Below are 23,722 nucleotides of genomic sequence, written 5' to 3'. Positions count from 1 at the left end.
GTAAGTGCCTAAGATAGGAAGACTGGTTCACTTTCTTCAAGTCTTAAAGACATTTTCTTCTATCCCTTGACTTTGTAGGAAGTTTGGGTGACAGGATCTTGCCTTCTCAGGGACAAATACCTAACATTTCTATGAGATTACTTAATTTGGCTAAATTAGATTAAATTCCTACATTTTTACAAAAAATGTAGTTACAAAAAGAGATGTTTAGTTCCTTGGCAATCAGATACAGTGAAGGACTGCTAGAACTCCTTTGACAATGTTAAATTGGATGAATTATGTGAGAAGCTGCAACATGTGGAGATTCGATAGGAAGGTTTTTATCCTTTTTATTACTTTATAAAATTACCTTAGGAAATAAACACAATGAAAACAGTATTTTCTGCAAGGCAGGTAACATATTCTTCCCTGGAGAAAACTGCTGTACTTTTGTCTGATTATTAACCAACAGACTTATAAATAGTTTTTTAAACTGGACATTTTTATCCTGATTTTTTATTAAGACCCCTTGTCTGTATAAACTAGAAATCTATGAAACCCACAAATAAATCGTCTCCATATAGATTAGTTGCACATATTCAAATCTACTTCTGCATAATTTGTTCTAATGAAAAAATCTCACTTTATCCTGATAATCAAATGGTCAGTGTATTACTGGCACAGTGGGGTACAAAAATACTTTTTACTGATTTTTTATGTATCGCACTTGAAGAACAATGGAGTAATTTTCAAATCAGTAATATGAAATGGAAGTAAGGGGGTTTTTATGATATTTGAAAAATAGCCTCATGAATAAAACTGGAATTTATCATGTTAAAAGAGCCAAATTGTGTATCTGCATTGATCTTACATCATCTTTATTCTAGTATAGCTGAAAGTCAGTGTAAGGATTAACCAACATTAAGTCCTTCCTTAGCTGCATTTTATATTGTATTTTATGATAGTGAAACATTAAGTAGTTACAGACGAGATGTACAGGCTTTCTGTAATTACCTGATTGCCTCCTCCCCAGTATTGTTTTTTATTTCCTCATTCTCCATATCTAAAAATTAGTGACTACTTTTCCCATCACAGAAGATCTCATATGAAAATAGAATTTAAGAACCCAGTATGTACACCTTAGTCATAAAGCACTCTCTTGACAGACTACTCAGGCATAAGTGATAATTGTCTCACAAAAAAGTAAAATTGGAGAATAAAGAATTGATTACCTGCGTCAAATATAAAAATGTGTAGTAATTTTAATATCAGTCAAATATATGTGATTAATACCTTCTGAGACATTATTCCATAGAGCATAAGATTGCAGGTTTGATTTCAGACAGAAATGAAGCAAGAAAAAAATTGTTTTATACATTTTTATAGATTTAATATACTTCTTAACACTTAATACCTACTAAATCTTATTCTGTGTGTGCATATTTGTATATATATGTACATGTATACAGACACATATGTAACTTTAAAGCAGTTTATTTCTTTTTTTTCCCCTTAAACTTAATGATAGGGTTTAATTCTATGATTTCACAGTTCTTTCTCCAAGGTGAAATAACCCTGATTAAATTCAGGATTCTATGAAGAACACTGCATTGGGTCTTCTTTTTCACATACTGGCAAAGTTAAAAGTTATCCATACTGAAGAATCAGGAGAAATACAGAAAAGCAAAAGCCCCTCATGTTTAAGGCAGCTACATACACAATCAGAAAGGGTGGAAAAATCAGGTAATTGCAAATAAGTAAATGACAGCTGTGCTTTAAGTTACTTTCTAAGTAAGTTAGGGTTATATAAGGCCAAAGTTGTCTCAAGTGATTTTACAAAAGCAGTAAAAAAAAAATTCCTTTCATTTTACTGTACTGTAATTCCTGTGAAATTGCTCAAATAATTTTGAAACTAAAAAAAGGAAAAACAACCAACCAAATCGTCCCCCAACCCTCCCCCCAAAACCCCAAACAGACATCTCTCATAGTATAATGGTAAACAGTTCAAAAAGGTAAAAATAAACAAAGGAAATGAATAATTCTTCAGAGTGGCAAGTCATAAATACTATGCATTGAAAAATGAGAATGAGACAAGGTGCTTCATTCTCAGTTTTTAAGTTTAACTTCATGACCTCAACGACAGCCTTTGAAATAAGTTTTGTATGTAATTATCTCATTTTCTGGAATAAACAAAGTGTTGAATACAAACAAACAAATGCTGCAACCATGTTGATGCCCACACAGGTGGGCATGTCTCTAATTTCAGACTTTTCAGAATTTGCACTTAAGAAAGTGAGGTATTATTAGGAGATAGGAAACATGTCACTGTTTCATAAGGCCTTTTCTTAGCATAGAAATAGCAAGTCCAGAGCATCTGGGGCTCATTTCCTCTGCAGCACATTCTGCCTAGTGGTCATTCGTTGTTTTGCCTATTTTCCCATCAACTGGGCTTGTTTCCCCCAACCTCTTAAAATTGTCCTGGAATGACTGAAATTCCTGTCTTTTTCCACCACCCATCTGCCTCCACTCTGAGTCCATTCTCTTCCTCAGGTGAATATAAACTGTGCATTATCTGAATGTGCTGGATATCTACAGCACTTTATGAAACAAGACAATCAAATGGAGAAAGTACTTTCAACACATTAGCCTATTAATAATGTATACTCTGAGGTGTTTTATTGCTTTTTGAGTGCATTTCAATTTCTTTTTTTTTTTTTTCTAATTGGTTGTGGAAGAAAGACAGAACTTTTGATGTAACCACCTTTTAAAAACACACTGTAAAAGTGTGCAAGAGGAAAGGGATGTGAAAACAAGACACCCTTGCTTTAAAATACAAATAATGATATTCCTGTTTGGTTTTGGGGTTTTTTAAGACTGCAAAGAGGAGGAAGACAAAAAGAAAGGTTATTGTCTAGCCTTCCAGTTCCCGGTTGCTATTTTATCAACAACAGTTTGTTATTCAACAGCCACTTTCAACACACTCTCACTTAAAAGTAAACCGACTGTGGAATATTGAACAGTTTACTGCACAAAAAAACCCTAGGTTAAAGTAGTTGGAAATCTCCAACTGCTACTGAAAGGGCAGCTTGGCATTTTGGCAGGAAAAGGCAATTTATAAGTACTTTCTTTTTCCATGTGTTACCTCTCTGCAAGAACCAGAGTGGCTTACCTGTGTTCCCAGTCAGACTGCTCCTACTTCCTTTATTCTCATCATTGCTTCTTTGCCACTTTAAATTAATGAAGAGATTATTTTTTTTTTCTTAATTATATGCTCCTTGCTACCTTTTACAGGGGTGGGATGTTGAGAGCAAGTATGGCATTCCTGCAAAGTGTCTAGTAACTAAACAGATTATAGTCTTTATTATTGTGTCAACTTAAACCTTCAATAATAACAGAATGAAGTAAGAGAGAAAGTCTTAGAGCTTAATATAAATCCTACACAGATTAAAGTACATATTGAACATTCTGGTGTTTCACTTTTATTTAAATGCCAGTACAAGGCTACAATATAATTTGACTCCATACAAAATTGGATGAATCAGATAAAGTTCAGGTATTCTTTACTGTGTGACAGCATCATATATAAAACTGCAAAAATACTTTCTCTGCAGTAACATGGCTTTCATTTTTTAAGGCTTACATTTAACAGGCAAATTGTGATTCTTCTGTTTGAAGAATATTACAAAGGGCTTTTGATTTTATTCTCTCTTAAGGACATTGTTTCTCTTAAATTGTATTTTAGAGCTATATAGTGGTAATTTATCATAATATAGATTGTAATATGTTGTTGGATATTACTGATCACTGCAAGACTTGTGATACTATGTACAGCAAACCTGGAAAGATATTATTACAGACAGCATTAAAAGATTTAACACTGGGGAGAAGTTTGCTACAGAAAGTCAATTTTGTTTCATTTGAAAAGCTATCATGACTAATTGAAGTTTACAACGTATATTCCAAATCAAGACTGTATGTCTTCCTGAGTACTATCATCATAATGTGTCATAACAACAGCTTCAACTAGGAAGATGGAAGTTTCTTGCTACAAATTTCCCAGATAATGTAGCTATTCTGGAAGCAATATTTCTCAAAGAAATACTATTTTCTTGTGCTTTTTTCCTGACCTGTCACATGATAGACATTATTCTTTAAACTCAGATACATTATAATAGTGCAAATGAAACATACAGGAGCAACAACTATACAGTTTGGCAAGACCTAACTTTTTCTTTACAGCTAAATCAGCATACCCAAGAAGATATAAAATACCTGACAATTCTTCAGTCAAGAAGATACGGGCAACTAGTAAAATAATACTTGCATCAAACTGCCCAAAATGTAAGTAAATATGAGACAAGGCCACATGTAATATTTGATAACAGTGACATAGAAACAGATGTGCTCAAAAATGCCAGAATGGTAACATCCCACGTTAAAAAAGGGAGGAAAAATAGTATTTTGTTTTTGGAATTTTGGTGCTGCTTTCACCACATTTATTCATTTAGATCTATGTGCCTTAAGAGAACCACAAAATAAAATAAAAAAAAAAAAAAAAAAAAAGGGAGCGGGATGTTACAAGTGTATCGAGCTCTGAGTTTTAAATGTTCCTTCAGAAACCTAAATACCAGCACTGGAATGACTACCTCTCTAGACTTCCCTTTACAAGGTTGAGAATGGGATGCAGAACAAAAACCTGAAACGTCAGGACTCTGTAAACACCTGAATGCTTAACACGGCCTAAAAACCACTTGAACATAAATTTATTTGACAACACCCAATTTATCTGAGCAGTTCTGTCTTGGAAAAAAAAAATGTTATCTGTAAAAACTATTCTATTAGTAATATTTTGAAGACTTCCTATAATCCTCTGTTGTTTCGGCCTTCATTTTACAAGGCTTTCAACTTCTGAATTATAGCCACTATTTGTCCTTTCCATGACTACAGCATATACCACTGTATGAGGTTTGATAATAATATTGTCCTTTTTGGATTTGCTCCAAACATGCTTAATAACCAACAAAAAATTAAACATTATTGTAATACACAATTTGCAGGGCATCTAAGAGCATAAAATCCCCCAAAATGACTAACATCAGAGCACCCTGGTGGTTTGCCATGGTATTTCAGCTAAAAAATTAAAATGTGAAACCTGTTCACTTCATGTAAGTGGCATTGATTTATTCATGTAATATAACATTCCACAGTATGTTCTTACTGGTGGAAGCATCTACCAGAAAAAATGAGACATGTGCTACTAATTTATTTCAGTAACTTAATAAACACTGCAGTAGTCCTGTGATATTTTATTCTTCCAACAAGTGGAACAGATCATATTATTATACTTGTAGGGTTTTTTGCTCCTGTTTTGTACTTTTGTTCTCTTCCTCTACTACTGACTTACAGAATCCCTTTACAATTATCCAAACTTCAGCACATGATGGATTCATCATATCATGAATTAAAGTGTGATATTAAGTCACTTCCAACAATGCATTTCTACAGTATACAGTCTGGTTACATACCAAGTCAATTCATGTTTTGTAATTTTAAAGGGATGTATTTCATCTCATATATGAGCTCTCCATGGTTTCCAGGGTACTAAAGAAATGAAAATTAGAGGTATCACTCTCAGTATTCTAGAAATGCTAGTGGACACTAGCTCAAATTTACTGAATATGAAGAAATAGAGTGCATATCTGGAATCTGCCTTTGATGAAAATTTGAAGTCACTAATTCAGTTAGCATATTGATATTTTTAGTTAATCTTATTTAATAGTCAGGACGTAATTTCACATATCTCTGCATTAAAATTGTAACTATTTTGTGGTGTCCCTGCCCATGGCAGGGGGGTTGGAACTAGATGATCTCAAGGTCCTTTCCAATCCTAACTATTCTATGATTCTATGATTCTAAGTTTTATCTCACACTATACAATGGTTGATAGTCTAACCACTGCAGGCAAAATGTGTTTGCTTGCAGGCACCATATTCCAGCTTCCATCACGTATATTCAGTTAGCGACACTGCCTATCAAAGAAAGATAATGATGTCAAGATTTTGGTTTTGCTTCTACTCTTGCATTTTTGTTATTTCCTTGCTCTCTGGTAGATAGTGGCTATGCTGATGATTCTGAGAGTGAGTCACATAACCTTTTGGGACATATTAGATCATGACAGAAGAGATTTTGATATTATACTTATAAAAATTTAATTGAACTGTAGACTCAAACATGAAATTTTGGAGCCAGGGACTCAGAACTGCAAGACAGATACAGGATCACAGGGATAGAAAGCTATGTTATTCCCACACCCATTTGTGGGTCTTGAACCATCAGATCATTTTTTTCAGCCAGCTTTTGTGTGAAAAAGTAAAATAAATCAGATTTTCTGGTTGAAACTAGTATGCTTTTTTTGAAATTATCCAGACATTTATTTGGCAGATTTATTTGGAGAAACTCTCTTTGGCCCCTCAAAGGCAGGTGTGACAGATGTGTGATATACGCATTTCTAGGTGCTGAGTCTGAACTCACCACCCTAGCGCCCCTTATCAGTGAAAGGAAAGAAAGCAATGTCCTCAGTGAATTAATCTCATCATAATATAGATGTCCAAACTAAATCATATGGATCACTGTTTGGACATTCTGCTTTAAGACATCTAAAGTTAGGCAAGATCAATTCCACTCAAATCGACGCAGCCCAAACTTGATACACTGGTAAAGGAAATGCTTTCAGAAACAATTTAGTTTTTATAGTCTTCACCTGCTTCCTTCTTTTTCAAAAGAAAGATGTGAGAAAGAGTATGAAAGTTAACATTTCCATCTGCTAAATGGTGTTTAAATGAAACAAATTGTTTTTCATAACCTCTAGACAGAAATAAGAACTGAAACCAAAAATGAGCCAAATTGTTCAAAAGTTCAAATAAAGTCCGATGCTCTCTTTGTTTCTTTGGTACTGGATGCCACAGTAAGGGAGACTGTGAGTAAATGCCTCTCTTAATGGAAAACACTAACATCAACAGTATGTATATGTCAATAACCATCTTGTAAAGAAAGAAAATATGGGGACCTCTAATCACATCTAATCATTGTACTGAGCAACAGTTCTGGTTTTTCCACTCTGTATGCTAATGCTTCTTACATTCACTTATCACATATGCTGTCAAATAACTAATTCTTTCTGGCAACTGACAATTTAAAACAAAGTATGTTACAGAAAAGAGAGTTTCATTGGTCTCCATAAATTCATATGGGCTATGAACAATTAGGGCAGTTTTAAAAATAGATTAATGGATAACTGTCATAAGCCTTAACTCTCACAGAGTACTTTACAGTATGTCTCTGGGATAAAGCAAATATGATGATTGGCATAATAGTTGTATCATTTACTATTTTCATCTTATCATAGAATCAGATACATTGTTTCTGTATTTTATGGAAACTAGTATAGAATTATAAACTCTGTTCATTTTTAAACCACTGAAAATACATTATATAACAACAGCGCATTATCAAAATTCAAACTACACCAAGCAACCATAATTATAGTCTCAGCAGAGCTACATAAAGCATCATCAGGTAAAATTTAGGTGCATCAATGTATTGTTGTGAGTAAACAAATACACTGCTTTAGGTAGCAAAAACCATTAATAGTCTGAAATAAAGATGAAAAGAGAGAAAAACAGCACCCTCAATTGCCAGGAAGCTTACTGAGACAAGAAAGGTTCTCTAAAACAACGGAACTGTAAGGATGAATAAATAGCCATAAAGTTGGCTTGTACTGCATGGAAGCTTGCAGATGGTGGATGAATTCATGTCTGTCACATTTTTATAATACAATGACTTTTACATATTGCTGCCAGATGGAACATAGTTTTGCATCTTGAATATAAATCTCCAAGAAATATAACTTCCTTCAATGCTTTCCCTGTATTTGAAACAAAAGCAAATTCAGAGGCAGGTTTGGGATTCTAAAGCAGATTTAAGGAAATCTGAGAGAATGTAAATTAAATTGTCTAGGGCTTCCTTGTTATAACTCATTTCAAAATAATGGAGTTACCCATGTGTTCTGTACTTTTTGAGGAAAATCAGGAAAGATATCACTATATGATGATCTTCTACAGGAAAAACTACATGTCATTTATCAAATACAAAACACATCCTAGGCAGTTCCAAAAGACCTTTCAATTGAACTTACTAGTAGTTTGGTAAAACTTTTTTGTAGCATTTATTCTTGCTTCAATAAAAAGAGACACTTATCCAACAAGATCAGATCATAAAAGCACAGTGCATGAATCACAGAAGCATTTAACCTTTGCTGATAATGAACACCTGTGTCTATAACACAGAAGCATCTTGCCATTCTCCTTGTGGTAAACAATACCTAAACAGACCTAATATCTAATTCAGATCTGATTATACCAGTCTTTATACAGATGTGCTTTCTCAAACTAAGAAGAAAGTAGAGATTTTATTATTTTTTTTTATATGTGCTTACCCATCACACCTGGCTTTCTCATGTGTGTCTGGTCTTTGTTTCTAATCCTAGCTGGTATGGCTAAGAAGCGAGTAACTCTGATAGTGATAAAGTGAACTACATGACTTCAGGGAAGAATATTTTCCCATTCAATGGTTTCTCACAAAGTTTGATTTGATGACAAACTTGAGTTGACTTCTCTCAGACAGCCTCAAGCACTGTTTATATGCAGATAATTCTGTGTGTGAATCCACTAGGCTTTTATGACAGTTATGATCAAATATGATTGGGAAACCTTCTGGCTTACTTGGATCCATACTTACATTGTGCTTTGTGAGGTTGGAAATGTTACTTGCTATTGCTTGTAGCCAGTCAATACAGTCTTCAGCAGAGAGACATTGAATTATTCCACTGCAAACCCCATCCACAGCAATTACTTGGAATGCATTTTGCCTATAGACATATCATAATAGATTAGGTCAGAAGAAAATTTCATCTGTTCTAGCATATCATCTTAACAATGCTTGTAGAAATGCTTTTCTTTCAATTACAATGAAGGTCAGCCACTGAACCCTGATAAATTGCTGGTTTTCCTGTTTTATAAACACCTGACATATTAAAATGATCATGCTAAAAGGCCAACTCAGTCTATATTAAGGTTCCATGAAGCTATAAAGAAATTCCATGGACTAGCTCCACAGAACCTTGCCCAACACTGCATGACTTCAGAAATCAAACAAGTGAAATAGCCGATACGTGCCAAAAAGTCAATACTTTAATACTGCAGACCACAGAGAGGGAAAGCATGCATTGCACAATCTAGACAACCATTTGCAAAATTCAGGAATTACCGGTACCTTTTTCTCAACAACTTTTGTTTTATTTTTCTAATACATTGTTTAAATACCGTAAGGTTACTCTCTGGACACCCCTTGTTGGCTGCTCTTGGTTATAAAATTTTGTTCCTTTTCTAAAGTACTGATAGAAAAGCTGTAGAATTAAAAATTTATCGGGTTGCATTAGTGACTTTTCCAATTGCATTTCTGAATATAGGATCATTACCAAAATACACTGAAATGCCAAGAGACATTCAATGACAAAAGCAGTTGACACTTGGGTGCTTCGACCCCAGCACCAATCTGGGCATGTATGCAATAATCTGTCACATCTCATAGACTGACTTTCCACAGCTGAGTGCTGAGCAATTACAGAATGAGAGAAAACTTTCAGACGCTAAAGGAGCAGCTGACCCAATTTCTTCAGGCTTCTTGGCTAACAGCCTTTGGAACGCTCACAGGTATCTGGCTTCAGAACCAAAAAACTTCAATATTAATCCATATCCCAGAGTAAGAGATACTAAACATACAGAAAATACCAAGTTCTACCTCTGGCACATTGCTACAAACCCACCGTTAATGATCAATTAATGGTTTAAAATTAAGTACATAGCTCGGATTCTTTAAGAATGGCTCAAGCAAAGTGAGCATTATCTTCAGGGTAAAATTGAGTGTCACTGATGACAATTTCTGAAATCTCAAGACACATATCCATTCAGCAAAGTTTGTTGGGTTTTTTCTGCCTTTTGAAATTATATTCTAGTTGTATAAAACGTACAGCTAATAGCTATCTCTACCATAAAGGTCTTTGCTGCATCCATGTCAAGTACAGGCTTATCCTTTGGTCAGGAGAAGCATTAAAAATGAACTAGACTCACTCCATTGCTTTGAGATTTTCATCATGAGAACTAGCTCTTACAGGAGGATTAGACTTACATATCCTAACACGATCATGCAGAGACCAGTGGTTTATCTACATCCATCAGCTAACTTTTCAGTTTAGTTGCCTTTTCACATGGGTAGTGACTTCTCATTAAATTCCCAAAGGTACAAACTGAGAGCTACTCAGTGGTCACATAATTGACATGGACATGTACTTATGTCAGATAAAGTTTTTGAGAAAGGTTTATTTAAAGCATCTTCAGATAATGTAGCTAGCATTTATTTGCTATATCCTTATTTTAAATGGCTATAAATATAAATGGTAAATTCTTCAAGAATAAAATTCTAAGTAAGTCCTTACATGAAGAACATAGCATGATGCTCAAATTTGTTGATAATCTCTGTCAAGAAAATTCAGGACTCCCCTTCTTTCTGCTCACTCTATGGTAAATCACAGTAGGAATCCAAGTAGTCTATTAATGTGTGACGCTAACTTGCACGAGTAAAGAAACCCCATTCCAGATTCAATCCTGATGAACAAATTTCTTCCCTCACACTACACATATTGAATCTGATGCATTCAGGGCATCAGACTGTTTCTACTGTTCCCTAGGTATTTGATCTATGCACATACAAAAAAAACATTCATCCACAGTGTTCTTGCCGAAGTATCAATAAGCACAGACAAACTCTGAAATATATAAAGTTATTAGGCTTTTTATACTGAAAACAGCTTTGTAAATAGTAACTACAGAAAATTTAATGAATTAGCTTCCATTTCATGTTGCTTTCTAATTTACAATATCCTATCATTAATATTGTTCTATATAGCAGTCTCTTTTAAAAATTATCTACCTTTCTCTCATAACACATTTTGAGATGGATTAACAATTTAAAATATTCCAGTAATTTAAAACACTCTTATTAACTTCTTGATAGCAACATGTTTGGTTTATGCTTTTTTAAAGAAAACCCCACTCCCTCTCTTATATTTATACTTTTTTTTTTCTTTAAGTACTCTTACTTCCTCCTGTTAGACAGCATAGAAGGACACAACGAGAAAAATTATCAGAGTAGTTATTCAAGGTTTAAGTATGATTTAGGTATTTTGTTTTGTATGAATATATTTTCAAATTTATTTTCTGGAAATCCAAATCCCAGGAATATCATTACTACCTGAAATCTTTCTCTGTAATATACAAGTTCTATAATGTGCACTTTAAGCTCATGTTCTATTGATGCAGAAGACTGAATTTTAAAACCCTAGAACTATGACAGTTGACTATGCTCTAATCTTCTATGTCAGTAGTTCTATTCAATTCAACATCTTATCTGAAGTGTACAGCAGAACAGATCTCAGATTTGACCGTCACAATTTTGGGTCACTTATGCTTCATGCTCTTAATTTTTTCTATTTCAACCACTGCTAAACATTGAGCTGAAGGTTTTCACAGAATTTAATAAAACCCCTTCTGTTTCCATGGTGAATACAACCTGTTCCCTTTCAGTTCAACCAATACACCGTGGTAGCCTTTGGTTTAACACCTCCCTGAGCCTGCCATTGTTATTAATGAGAAAAAGGATCATGGAGTCAAATAAATACGATTTTGCTATTGCTAGTCAAAAGCTGCAGGCTGTTTTAAGCATCAGAATTATCTACTGGTAAAACAACTATTCCTTAACCTGCTTTAATTTCAGGTCTGTGAATAGGAAAGTGCTGTCAGACCTAGGTAGTTCTAAGAAACAACAGCCCTTAGAATCAACTGAGGCTAAGGGTAGGTTTTGTCCGACTTCCAAATGTTTGTGAGAATGAATAAGAAGGAAGCATGCTGTGATAAGAAACAGTAAAATTAAAGCTATGCAAACCCCCAAACTGAGGTTGAAGAACACTTCTCTTCCCCCAGTTTCAGGGGTGGGGTTCATTAACCCATCCCCTGGGGTAGATGGTAACAGCTGAGTTTAGGACCCATAGAAACACATGGAAGGGTGAGCATAGAAACAGAGAAAAGATATCGGGAAGGTTCTTCCATGAAAAAGTCTTTCCAGAAATAGCAACAAAGCTTTCTGTACTAATTTTATAGTTTTTCATGTGTTTGAATGGAAGAGCAGGAAATTTTAAACTGCTAGTGCCTGATGTGCCACTAGGGTATAGCATAACACACTATTCTTCCCAGACTCACACATCTAATCTGGAAGACATGAAGGCTACATGGGAAAGCCAGAGTTTATTTCAATTAGTAAGGCTTCACAGCTTCACAAGTAAGTCCTTTGTGCTTATTTTAGGAGTTAATGTTTCTGATTAGTTAGAAGTAGTAGTAATAGAGACACATGCTCTATAACTGTATGCAGCTGTCCTCCAGTCAAGGACTTACATGCTGTAACTCATAGATTTTTTTGTATTACAACTTCATTCTTATATATACATAAAACACCTAGGTACTTAAAACTTTTAACAAGTTTTAACCACTATGTGCACTGAAACACTACTTCTTGGAAGTGGCCGGACATCACCTGCTGATGGGCAGTAAATAATAAATCTTTTGTTTGCTTCTGTGTGCAGCTTTCGCTTTATTAAACTGCCTTTATCTTGAGCCAAGGATTTTTCAATCACCCTTCTTCCCCTGTGTCCTGCTGAGTTGGGGAGTGATAAAGCGGTTTGGTGGGCACTCGGCATCCATCAGAGTGATGCCATATTTGTTAACCTGACTATGAGCTTTGGACAGCTTTCCCAGTAATTGGGAGACAAAATAGCACTGAAATTAGATGTTAGCAAATGTAAAATAACACATATGGGAAAAAAGAACCTTAGCTATATGTAAATAAAAAGAGAACTCTACTGTAGCTATAAACATTGACGAAAGAAATGCAAGAGTTACAACAAACATTTCTCTGAAAAACACTTTAGTGCTCAGTAACAGTCAAAAGGTAATAGGCTATTACAAAGTATTAGACAAGAACAGAGAAAAACTATGCAAAACAGCATTATGTTTTAATATAAACCAGGAGAGACCCTCCTTGCAGTCCTGATCACTTTGTCATATAGAAAATACATTAGAATTATGAAAGAAACACAGAGAATAAGAAGGATACTCAGATCTATGAAAGGGTTTCCCTAGAAGAAAGTAACAACAGCAATCCTTCAAATTTTAGAGACAGAAGACAGTAATCTGAATTTATGAGAACATAAATCAAAAACTATTATTTAGCATTTCCATTGATACAAGAGTCAGGGCCCAGAGTCCACCCTCTTCCTCCTCCTGGGGGAGCAGCAGCCTGTGCTTGAGGCTAATTCTGCTATGATGTGGCTGTGAGATGCGGGATCAGGCTGCTGTGGAACAGCTTGAGTAGGGGGCCGTCCTCACTTGGGAGCTGCTTATGAGCTCAGTTTTTGCCTTTGGTCCTTGCCTGAGTTCGGTTTCACCTACGCCTGTGCCTGGTCATGTATCCCACTGATTCAGACCTGACGTGTAGGCTGAATTTCCATCCTGACCTGGGCCCTACCTTGCCATGATGGACACATCTGAAGACCACCTCTAGGCTTGCTCTGCTCCTCCACTGAGGGAAGCAGGACAGGGCCCTTGTCTGTATGGACACTGCCTTGTCCAGCATTGTCAGCTCTTGGCTCACCTTCCCTTCCGGGGCAGCCAGCCCTTGCTGCTCTCAGACAATAGGATTATTTCACCCAATGAAGTTATCGGGCAAAATACTTAACACAAACAGAAGGAAGTAAATTTTAAAAATGAAATTACATTGCAGAGCTCAGTGAGAAAAAATGAGCCTGAAAATATTGAGCTCAGCACATTGCAAAACAAAAGGTATTAAAAAACAACAGCTAAGAAAGAAGCTTTCCAGAACAGGAGCATTAGCAGTTACTAAGTATGATGATCTATGTGTGCAATCTCAAACTGAGAAATGGGCCTGACAACTAGGTGCAAGTGGGAAGATCACGTCTCCTCCCCTCCTTCTGGCTGATGTCAAAGCAGAACATGGGTGAAAGTGTATCTAAACAGACCTTTATGAAAGCTCCAATATTTCATGTCTCCGACAGCTGCAGTAGAATTAATAATGCCATTCCTCTAACAAGGCAACTCCCTATAGCTTTTATATGTCAACCAAGAAGTCAAGTTGTTTCAACTTTCTGGACTTCTTTACCTGCACAAATCTGATCCTGGAAGGTACTGGGAAAATCGTGAATGAAGAAGTGGAATTAACCGGAGATCACACCACCTTTTTTCCCACCTAAGTCCTGGGGATGCTGGCCATGAAGAACATGATAATGTATCCTGAAAAAATTAAAAGGTCCTTATCAGTTTGGGGCTTCATTATAAGGACTCAGCAGATTTGGAAAGAGAGAGATAGACTTCAGAGACTTTATATTTTATTTGGCAGTGTTCCACTTTCCCCAGACCATTTGGCATCAGTTTTAGCTAGTAGTGGAGACATTCTGAACTTCCCACAAATAAAATAAATCTGTATAAACCTCAACATCAGTAGGCTTAGAGGAAGTGTGAGGAACAGTATTCTAAAACCCTAGGGAAAACAGACTGTGTCCTCTTTTTTAAATGACTAGTTATGAATAAAAGTGAATATTTACTATGTATCTCATCATCGGCTACTAGCCTTATATCTGTGCCCTGAATAAAGGTGATCTCTAAATTATTCACTACACAACCATAACTCAGTCGTTCCCTGTGGCCCTGTAGACATTTACATACGTCTATTTTAACGAATCACCTCAAAACCTGGTAATTGTGTGTGGGATTTAACATGTAATGAAAATTGTTTAGTCAAAACTATATGCTTTACCTATTTACACAAGATATTACATATGTTTTCACCTATCATAAAGACAAATGTACAGCAAAATCCCCTTAAGAACTATATAAAATGATGGAAACTTTGTATTTCCTGGGTAAGAAAATTGTTTAAAGACCCTCATTGCACTCCATTGCATCTTTTAATAAAAATCTGATCAGATATCTGTAGCATTTCATCCTAGAGAGACTTTGCTCTATAATGTCATCACTCTTTGGCAATATTTTAAGTGTAAATTACTAGAAGTAAAATACTCTGAACTTAAAAATTGGCAAAACCATGCACCTAATATAGAAAACTATCCTGAAAAAAACTTTCTGCCTTTCTTTCAATAGATATATTTTCATTTTTATAATTTTAATTCCTATGCCATGGAAACAATCTAGAAGAAAAAAACTTCTGCAAAATCCCTACTGCCGAGATAAAAATAGTAATCATATCTATCAAGGCACAATCTCAGCTGATAATATTTGTCTAGTTTAATTCCCAGCCATAATGTCTGGGAACTTCTTTCGCCCTCTATGGAACTGTCTATCTCCAATGTTAACTAGAGCTTCTCTCATGCTGCTGTCCTTTATTAGGTACTTCCACTTAGGTATTATAGTATAATTACTTTCTTATTTAATTCCACTAAAAAAAAATAATGCTCTTACCGTGTTGTTGGGGTGGTAGTTGAGATGCAAACCACTGTCACATAGGGGAGACGATGTGCCACTGCTTTGGTCGCTGGGGGCACCTAATACAAAAATGAATTGACAAAAAAATCTTAATTAATTTATAATCCTAGAATTCAAATTTGTGTATGTCTGTATGTGTGTATATACCCTCCCCCCATTAGATTTGTCATATCTAACATTCATGTACTTTCTCCATTCAGTCGGTATCAGTCCTCTGGTTTGAATGGGTAGCTTTCATCAGCTAAGTAGAGAAGCTCAAGAAAACCTCTCCTGGTGCGTTGCTTAAGAGAGTTCATAGTCTGTTTAGCGAGAAAAAAAAAAACAAAACAACGTTTTTTGCAAATTTGATAATAAAAAGGAAGTGTGCACCCCCTTGCTCGGTTTTCACTTGAAGGAACCAGTCACGACAATGCTTTTGTTAGTCTTGATGATGTTTACAGTTCTAACTCTTCTTGTAACATTTTAGGAAACTATATGCTAAAGCCCAAAAGTAACATGATAGGATTGATGTAAATGCATGTTTCTATGCATTACTCCGGGTACTCTGCAGTACCACAACCTTTCATAAAAGGAACAAATGTACTGTTATGTAACATTATGGTGTTCTAAGTTTTTTCTTGTCCCACTAAATTTTAATGCACAGGCGAAAAAAAAAGAGGGTATTTCAACAAATGATTGTATAAAATATTATTTCATAATTGACTATTTAATTACTACAAAAAATGGTTGAAAGCATTGAAACAAAATATTTGTTGTTTTACTGCTTAAAAATTAAGCAATTCATTTTACGCTCTTAGGAGCAAGAAACAGAAGGAAAACATGGTGACAAAAGGCACAGGTTGACATATAAATATGCTTGGATATGCTGCAATTGTCTATAATTATGCACCCACACTTACAATTTAATATAATTAAAGGAAGACAGCTGTCTCCATATGTCTCCCATGGGGCTAGTTGACTAAAACTAAGTTGGACTTACACAAAATACTTATCATCCTAGAATAATTTATTCTTAGGTAGACAGACACCTCCACGAAAGCCTCTGAATTTTAAATGGGAAAGTTAAGCCATCTAAATATATACACACAATCTCACTGTCACATTTACTAGACGTAATTCTTTCAGACTAAAATGTCTCTGTATCGTACTGTAAACTAATGTAATTCCACTGTTTTACCTGCAACTTTGCTTAAAAACAAATCACAAGGCGTTTGACTGGTGTGAATCAGCAAAGATAGCAATTTTTTGCTTGAGGTAAATGTTACTACAAGACCTGGCAATATGAGCAGCTCATATTCAGGCAGTAGTGCTGACCAAAAAAGATTCTGTAAATCACCCTCAATGCACAGTAGTTTTGCAAGCTTCAAGCATTCATGACCACTGAATAGAGTTTTCTTTTGGCTACTTAATAAAGGCTTACATGCACAATCTTCATTCAGTGGCAGTTTGAGAAAAGCAGGTGCTCTTTTCAGAAAGGACACAGTTAGAGTCACTTCTTCCCCCGCGTTGCGAAGGACCTGAACCTGGAAGAGAAATACAGACAGGGCACCATGAAATATGTATGACCAAAATGCATCAGCAAATGCAAGCAATGCCACATAGCTTTCACATACCAGAACATAACTGCTTAGCCATTAATTGCAATAACACTTTTTTTAAAAGAAAGCAAGATTTAAAGTTTCTTATATACTTGTCAGTTGAGCTTCTATGAAGACATAACATTGTGGTTGGATTATGGCAGAGCAGTGGATGTGGTTTACCTTGACTTCAGTAAAGCATTTGACACAGTCTCCCACAGCATCCTCACAGCTAAACTGAGGAAGTGTGGACTGGATGGTTGGGTGGTGAGGTGGACTGCGAACTGGCTGAAGGACAGAAGCCAGAGAGTTGTGGTCAATGGGGCGGAGTCTAGTTGGAGGCCTGTATCTAGTGGAGTGCCTCAAGGGTCAGTGCGGGGGCCAGTATTATTCAATATCTTCATCAATGACCTGGATGAGGGAATTGAGTGTACTATCAGCAAGTTTGCTGATGACACTAAGCTGGGAGGAGTGGTTGACACGCCAGAAGGCTGTGCTGCCATCCAATGAGACTTAGGCTGGAGAGTTGGGCTGTGAAAAACGTGATGAAATATAACAAGGGGAAGTGTAGAGTGCTACATTTGGGTAGGAACAACCACAGGTTCCAGTACAGGTTGGGGAATAACCTATTAGAGAGCAGTGTAGGGGAAAGGGACCTCGGGGTCCTAGTGGACAGCAGGATGACCATGAGCCAACACTGTGCCCTTGTGGCCAGGAAGATCAATGGCATCCTGGGGTGTATTAGAAGGGGGGTGGTCAGTAGGTAGAGAGAGGTCCTCCTTCCCCTCTACTCTGCCCTGGTGAGACCACATCTGGAATATTGTGTCCAGTTCTGGGCCCCTCAGTTCAAGAAGGACAGGGATCTGCTGGAGAGAGTCTAGCGCAGGGCAACTAAGATGATTAAGGGAGTGGAACATCTCCCTTATGAGGAAAGGCTGAGGGAGCTGTGTCTCTATAGTTTGGAAAAGAGGAGACTGAGGGGTGACCTCATTAACGTTTATAAATATATAAAGGGTGAGTGTCACGAGGATGGAGCCAGGCTCTTCTCTGTGACAACCAATGGTAAGACAAGGGGTAATGGGCTCAAACTGGAACACAAGAGGTTCCACTTAAATTTGAGAAGAAACTTCTTCTCAGTGAGGGTGACAGAACACTGGAACAGGCTGCCCAGGGGGGTTGTGGAGCCTCCTTCTCTGGAGACATTCAAAACCCGCCTGGATGCCTTCCTGTGTAACCTCATCTAGGTGTTCCTGCTCTGGCAGGGGGATTGGACTAGATGATCTTTTGAGGTCCCTTCCAATTCCTAATATTCTGTGATTCTGTGATTCTAGACACACATGCAGGTAGTGGAGCCATGGGGGGCCACTTGCCTCCTACAGTAGCACTGGCTTTTGCATTATTGCACAACTTGCTCCCTGAAACTGTTCAGCTGTGCACCTCCTTCTTCTTTCAGGTCTAGCATCAGCCACAATAGCTTGTATGCATAAAAAAAAAAAAATTAAAAACACACCACCCCTTCCCCCAGGTTGTCTCATAAATCCCCAACCAAAAGAATAGCAGTAGTTTCCACATTTGTGCCATAATCCTCTGATTAAGTCTTTCCAACAGCAGAGTTAAATTAAGCTGAAGCGCTCTAGCATGGATCAGAGACCTAATCTTCCTTACAGCCACAGAGGAAAAGTACCTATTTTAAGCCTTAAGTCTTAGATAAGCACAAGCTTGGGTTTTGCCAAAGGGCAGCTTGCATTTTGGACACAGGAATGCATATAAATTACTTATCCACCTGTGACTGCTTTTAGCATTCCTGTACTCTCCAACAATTGCTCCTGCAGCTCTTGTTCATGCCTTTAGCTTTTGTGTGCTACAGCTGATAGATCCCTCAAGACATACAGGCAGAGAAAGGGAACCCCAGGCACTTCTCCAGAGTGGCACAAAGGAGGCACAACAGCAACTAAGCAAAAATGCTATACTTACAGTGAAGGAATAATATTTGAATCAGTTTATAACATGTGAGTCAAGAAGCATCAGGTCACACAACTCTGATTCACAGAACAACCATTTCTTGTTCTGGCTGATAATTTCAAAACTCTTCAAGGGTTGATTTAATTTGGGCTTACAAAGACAGGACCATGTCTCTATCTCTGTGACTGTGCTCATACTGTGCATAGAGCCAGCTACACAGTGACACGTTAGATTAATGTTTTAAAGTAGCATAGATCTGCTCCCTTTATACTGTGTTTTCATAGTAGCTGGGTAACACACAGGTAACCATTCTGTGATGATGCTGCTTGTGAGAAAGCTTTGCAAATAATTTATGGAGGATTGCTATTCTTTAATCTATTCCCAGCAACAACCTATCCTACAGATTTAGTTATAAATGTATGTAACTATACATTAGGTATACATTTATGCATATAACTAAATGGTTTGATGGTTACACATGGAATCACTGCATTACATTAAGTTAACTTAAAGAAATTCTTCAAGAAAAAAATGTCAACTTTGCCTTTAAACATGCAAGCACAATACCTCCTCCTCAACAATATGATGACAGAATTTTGGATCCAGTATCTGAAATACACTCTGAAATTTTAGGCTTTCTATTGTTTAAAAAAGTATAGTGGTTGTCACAGCACAATTTGCAATGTAATGTGTATTTATACATATGTGTGCAATAAACAAACATACAGCAAAAAAAAAATTCATTCACTTACTCTATATGCCAAAAAGCTTAATCTCTAACAAGAGCCTCTTCGATGAGCACTTATCAGTTCTGATATATTTTATACTTTAGAATTCCTAAGTGTACATATTTCATAGAAAGAAAATGACTTGAAATCTGCAGAACAGTAGATCAAGACTGCAAAGTCCTGAATTCCACCAGAGAAACCCTATTGTATTCTCAGCTTTCATAGAAAATTCATCCTTCTCCTCTCTATGTAGCAATCACACAGTTCAGAGTAGTCATAGCCAAAGCAGAAACTCACAGGCATGTATTACCTATTGAAAGGACAAATGTGGATACACAAACTGCAGGAACACTATGAATACCCCTAACTTCTAAAAATTATTTCTTTTCACTCAGGAATGGGGAAGAAATAAGTGGAAAAGTTACAGCATTTACAACTTTAATTTATGAAGTCACCTTTTAAGATATCTCAGAAGTGGATATCATCTGTGAAAGAAGCTGAGACAGTAAACTCTGCCCCTGAACCTTTTATCTTCCAAGAGTAAAATAAGCCACAAACATGTATGATTTCATTTGACAACATATTGTCCTTTAAAGGCTAGAAGTTGCCATAAGTAGTCTAACGTGATATTTTTTCTCACACCTCTTTCTCTCACACCTCTTTATCTTATAGGATGAAGAATTTAAGTTGGTATACATTTTAGTTGAACTAGTAATACTTATTTCACTGAAGTGCATTTTCGAGTGTATGAAGCATGTAATCCATTTTGACATGCAGAATAAAGACTAAAGAGATATAAAAGATTAAAAAACTAGTAGGCATATAATTACAACAAAGAGGAGGTGAGCTATCAATTCCATTTCACTTACTTCCTAGTCATTGACAAAGACATTCTGTGAAATAAGGCTAGCTGAAGAAAATGGGATTGTTAATTAAATTTATTGTCTTTTTGTAGCTTTCAGTTAAAAGCTTTACTGTTATTTTATATTTCTTGTTTTTATTTTATGTAAGAAATTAATAATTACTAAACTGCTTTAAATCAAATATGCCTTTTAGGAATCATTTACTTTGTGTCCTCATTCAACATGTACACCATGCCATACCGCCATTTCTCTGCGCGGAAAGAGAACAAGATACAGTAGGAAATCTACTTTTAGTGAGGAATATTTTTAGTGGCATACCAGAACAGCTCTTGTTCCTAAATGGAATACTGCTATCTTTTACAAAAAAATATAACAGCCCAAAGTAATGTGACAAATTGTCATGGAGGGTTATGTCTATGAGAAAAAAAAAACAACCCCAAACCACTTGAAAACACGGAGTCAAACAATTTGTCTGGAATACAGTATGAATTTCTAGAGTTTTACAAACATGAGTGGAATTCTACCAATATTCAGATTACTGGCATATGAATTATTTTTTCTCTCTTCCTTATTGCCTAACATCAGTTTAGCTCAACTTTATAACGCAATTTTAGTAAAATGATGACTCTGTGAAAGTAAATGTTTCCTCAGGCTTGGAAAATGTACATTCATGGAAAACTAATTCATCGGCACAAGTATATCCATGCAGTCCTGAAAATCGGTAGAATATTCCACTAACAAAGCAGGAGTGAGCTTTTACAACTGAAGGTAACCCATGAACATACTGAAGAAACCCAAGGTCAATCATGATATAATTTTTTAGATAAAGAAATGGATAGATATCTACTCAGCCATCCTGCTCTCTTACTTGGAAAAGAGCTCCCTCATTTATTGTATATACATTGCCAATATCTTGTCAATCAAGCACCATCATTGACAACATATGTGTTTGTTATTCCTGGCAGTGATAATTCTAGAAATATTTGAAGGTTACTTTCAAAGACAAGATGGAAATAGAGTATCTAAATCCTTTATACATATTTTTCAGAGTTACAGCATGTTTTCTGACTTATAAGAAAACCTTAGAGCTAGGCTGATCAGCGTAACTAACTCTAGATTTTTTTTTTTTTTTTTTGCCAGCACCATCATATATTGTATGCCTGATAAAAATGGCATCAGACTAAAAAGCTAGGGACTATTTTCTACTTCCTGTAAAAAATGAGGCTCTCTTAAAAATTTGTAATTTAGAAGACTCAAATTTCTTCTCATTTTGCATTGTCTACTTCCATCTTTTAATATAACTAAGTTGAATTCCTAATATGTTAGTACATAAATCAGAAAAAAAACATGGGTTTTAATTTAGGGTTTTTTTCTCCCCATTCAGGGATAAGGTGCATTTTAAAGAGCAAAATAGAGTACTGTGGAGATCTTGATTCACTGAAGGTTGAACAGTAGTATTAAAGTGGCACTGCATTTTTTTCAGTAGTTAAAAGCAACAACGGGTCACTGGAAAAAGTGTACTAATATTATTCCAGCCCCAGTTTTTATTCTAAAGAACTTTCTGGACCTTCCAAAAAGCAGTTTTACTAGGGATACTGCATAAAATTGCTGATTGACCACTGATTTCCATAAAGATCCTATCCCTTGCAGAAAATATTCCAGCATTGGGTAGAATACAAATACTACTTTTCATCAAGCATCCCCTGTAGCTCACGGAGGAAAGAAGGAGGCCATTAACCCATGAAGCTAGGAAACAGCAAAAAAACAACAAAAAAACCCCAACAAAAAAACACAACAAAAAAGGGAGAAAAGGAGGAAGAGGACAGTTAAAAGCAAGGGGCTTCCTCCTAAATCTGTTGTCCCCATCCAGAACCACTTTGCTGTCCTGCAGGAGGCTGATGAGGAAACACACTCGCATCAGGAACAACCGGCTGGTGCACTGCTAAAGAATATCATTACTGGTGCTGCCAGGAAAAAGCGGCAAGTCATAGTAGTAGGGGACTCCACTTTGAAAGGGACAGATGCACTCATCTGTTGGCCTGACCCAGTCTCAAGGGAGGTACGTTGCCTACCAGGGGCACGGATCAGGATGTTGCAGAGAGGCTGCCTGCTCTAGTGAGTCCCACGGACTATTACCCACTTCTAGTGATCCATGTGGGTGCTAGTGATATAGACAGTAGTAGCCTGGAGAACATAAAGAAGGACTACAGAGCCCTGGGAGAGGTGGTTAGGGGCTCTGGAGCTCAGACTGTCTTTTCGCCAATTCTCCAGGATACAGGGGAGGAATTCTAAAAAGGCTAGGAGGATTGGCCAGGTTAATAAATGGCTAGAAGGGTGGTGCCATAGTCAGGGGTTTGGGTGTCTTGAACATGGGACCCAAGTTTGTAGGCCAGGTCTACAGGGGGCTGGTGGAGCTGGTCCAATAATGAAGGGGGAGAGCAGTTTCGGTAGGAGGCTTGCCAGGCTGGTCAAGGATGCTTTAAACTAGATGTGTTGAGGGAGGGGGGCATTGTTTCATCCCAACACACCCAGTGAGTTGCCAGCACCTACAATAAATGCTCGGAGTGATGCAGAGATATTCCAGCTGCTCCAGCCAATGAGCCGGCTTCATTTGGAGCTTGGCTCAGATGCCTCTACACAAACGCCTATAGCACGGGGAACAAACAAGAGGAATTAGAGGTGTGTTCACGTCTATGGGGGTATGATATAATAGGCATCACAGAAACATGGTGGGGTGGCTCCTATGACTGGAGTGTTGGAATGGAAGGTTACAGGCTCTATAGAAAAGACAGGCCTGGCAGGGGGGGAGGGGGAGCTGCTATTTATGTTAGGGATAGGCTGGAGAGTATGGAACTCTGTCTGGGAACAGGTGAGCAGTCAACAGAGAGTTTGTGGGTCAGGGTTAAAGAGAGAACAGCGATGGGGGACAT

General features: G+C 36.8%; 1 protein-coding gene across 1 annotated transcript in view; it reads right to left on the bottom strand.

Annotated features, from left to right (window-relative positions):
- Positions 1-23,722, bottom strand: part of SNTG1 (syntrophin gamma 1) — a gene marked incomplete at its 5' end in the record, with an annotated part of 149,827 nt that overhangs the window by 83,722 nt on the left and 42,383 nt on the right. Inside the window, 4 exons of the mRNA XM_080609708.1 lie at positions 8,776-8,905; positions 14,323-14,453; positions 15,639-15,721; positions 17,083-17,185. Of these exons, the coding sequence (XP_080465834.1) occupies positions 8,776-8,905; positions 14,323-14,453; positions 15,639-15,721; positions 17,083-17,185 (447 nt within the window). The remainder of the gene's footprint in view (positions 1-8,775; positions 8,906-14,322; positions 14,454-15,638; positions 15,722-17,082; positions 17,186-23,722) is intronic.

Source organism: Psittacula echo, assembly GCF_963264785.1.
Source record: "Psittacula echo genome assembly, chromosome: 2".
In the NCBI taxonomy this organism is placed as follows: Eukaryota; Metazoa; Chordata; class Aves; order Psittaciformes; family Psittacidae; genus Psittacula; species Psittacula echo.
The sequence above is the reverse complement of the archived record's forward strand: the minus strand, read 5'-3'. Positions and strand labels throughout refer to the sequence as shown.